General features: G+C 31.7%; 1 protein-coding gene across 1 annotated transcript; it reads left to right on the forward strand.

Annotated features, from left to right (window-relative positions):
* Positions 1–285: 285 nt before the first annotated feature.
* Positions 286–1,683, forward strand: LOC112467959 (putative nuclease HARBI1). The gene is made up of 6 exons (XM_025036927.1): positions 286–317; positions 409–605; positions 840–986; positions 1,136–1,241; positions 1,376–1,412; positions 1,539–1,683. The coding sequence occupies exons 2-6, from the start codon at positions 430–432 to the stop codon at positions 1,634–1,636; spliced, it is 564 nt and encodes a 187-aa protein (XP_024892695.1). The 5' UTR covers positions 286–317; positions 409–429; the 3' UTR covers positions 1,637–1,683.
* Positions 1,684–2,138: the final 455 nt, after the last annotated feature.

Consider the following 2,138-nt stretch of genomic DNA (forward strand, 5'->3'; position numbering starts at 1 on the left):
AAAACAGCGTCAAAATTTCGGCGTCTTCGCGCTGCTTTGGCTTTGACGCTTGAAGTTGGAAAAATCCAACTTCTCTTTCTTGACGCTGGCATCATAGTGATGTCACGTGACGAGAAGTCAAGAAAGAGAAGTTGGATTTTTCCAACATCAAGCGTTCAAAGCCAAAGCAGCGCAAAGACGCCGAAATTTTGACGCTGTTTTCCTTTTCATGAATTTCAATTGACGCCGGCGTCAATTGTGGTCATGCGACCTTCTTGTCGCTGAAAATGAGCGTCGAGCGTCAGCATGAAAAGGCACCTTTAGATATAAACACACAGGTAAATAAAATTATTAAATTGTTTTTTGTATATGATTGTTTAAATGTTGTACCATTTACACAATATTTATTAAATTAATTTTTTACTATAGGTTGTAACAGCTCTACGCTTTATGGCATCTGGCAGTTACCAGACAAACATAGGATATAACATTAATTCAGCTGTTAGCCAACCATCTGTGAGCAGATGCATTAAAAATGTGACGAAAGCTTTGAATCAACCAGAAGTATTAAATAGATGGGTTAAATGCCCTTCAACTTTAGAAGAAGTTAAACGTATAAGAGATGGGTAAATATTTTTTAAATAAATATAGTATTAATTATTTTATTAATGATAATTTCTATTATAAAAAGTCTTCTATCTTATTTCTATTTTTACATCTAAATTAAAATAACAGATTTTTAAAAAATAAAGAAACAATTTTTTATAAGCAATACTTATATATAGATTTATATTCGAAGAATGTAACTATCAATTAATGTTGAATAAAAATTATTAAACAATTTATTTTCTTTTATACAGGTTTTGGGAGAAATATCAATTCCCAGGAATTATTGGATGCATTGATTGTACCCATGTAGCAATCGTTGCACCTCCTACACATCATCCACTATTTCCTGAATATATATATGTAAACAGGAAAGGTTACCATTCCATTAATGTACAACTAATAAGTTACTAACGCATAATGTTGCTATAAATTTGTAAAATAAATTTTATATACTGGATAAATTGTTAATATCAAATATGGAACCGCAGATGCTAACTGTATGACCGTATAAATTATATGTGCGTATAATAATTACATATATTTTTTAGATATGTGACAGTGATATGAAAATCATTCATGTAAATGCAAAATATCCAGGAAGTACTCACGATAGCTATATTTGGAATAATTGCAACTTTTTACCAATTTTGAGACAATGGCCTAGTTTACACCGATCACTTGATACGCGTATTAAATAGTAAATAACTAGTAAATAAATCTGATTATTGGCTGATCAGTTCAAATATACTATTTGATACGCGTATCAAGAGATCGGTGTAAACTAGGCCAATTACACAATCGGAGACATACTTTTTATCTTTTGGGTAAGTATAAATATATTAACATTTTTGTGTTTAATACATTCTAATTACTTTAATAGTTATTGAAAGGAATGATAACATCATTAATATATGAAATGTTTAATCTTGACTGATTGTTTTATGTTCTAGGTGATTCTGGATATGCCTTAAGACCCTGGTTATTGACACCTGTCATGAATGCTGAACCAAACTCTTCTGAAGATCACTATAAAGGTGGAAGCACATAAAATTGCAGGAGCCATGAGCAGAAAGCAGAAGCCATATGCGCATGCGCTATGGAATCCGTGTGCTAGACGCTTGAAACATATTTGCAGCAAAATTTCACAAGTGTATGTCGCTTAAATCGTTGTTTTTGCCGTACAGATCCGACCGGCAGAAACGTGAAAAGAACGTGCAAGCATCTGCCCGTAAGAAAAAGAGCAGTCGAGTGTGCTAGACTCTTGAAACATATTTGCAGCAAAATTTCACAAGTGTATAATGTCGCTTAAATTGTTGTTTTTGCCGTATAGATCCGAGTGACAGAAATGCGAAAAAAGCGTGCCAGCATCTGCCCGTCAGAAAAAGAACAGTCGAGCTAAACTCCCAGACAGCACAAAATATTTATAAAATATTTATAAAATATTTATAAAAAAGATTTAAATATTTTGAAAATATATACGTTGAATATTTTGTAAATATTATAATGTCCGGAAAATGAAAGTATCTAAAAAATTATAATAAATATTTTAA

Source organism: Temnothorax curvispinosus, unplaced genomic scaffold, assembly GCF_003070985.1.
Source record: "Temnothorax curvispinosus isolate PA1 unplaced genomic scaffold, ASM307098v1 QBEX01017916.1, whole genome shotgun sequence".
NCBI classification, from domain to species: domain Eukaryota; kingdom Metazoa; phylum Arthropoda; class Insecta; order Hymenoptera; family Formicidae; genus Temnothorax; species Temnothorax curvispinosus.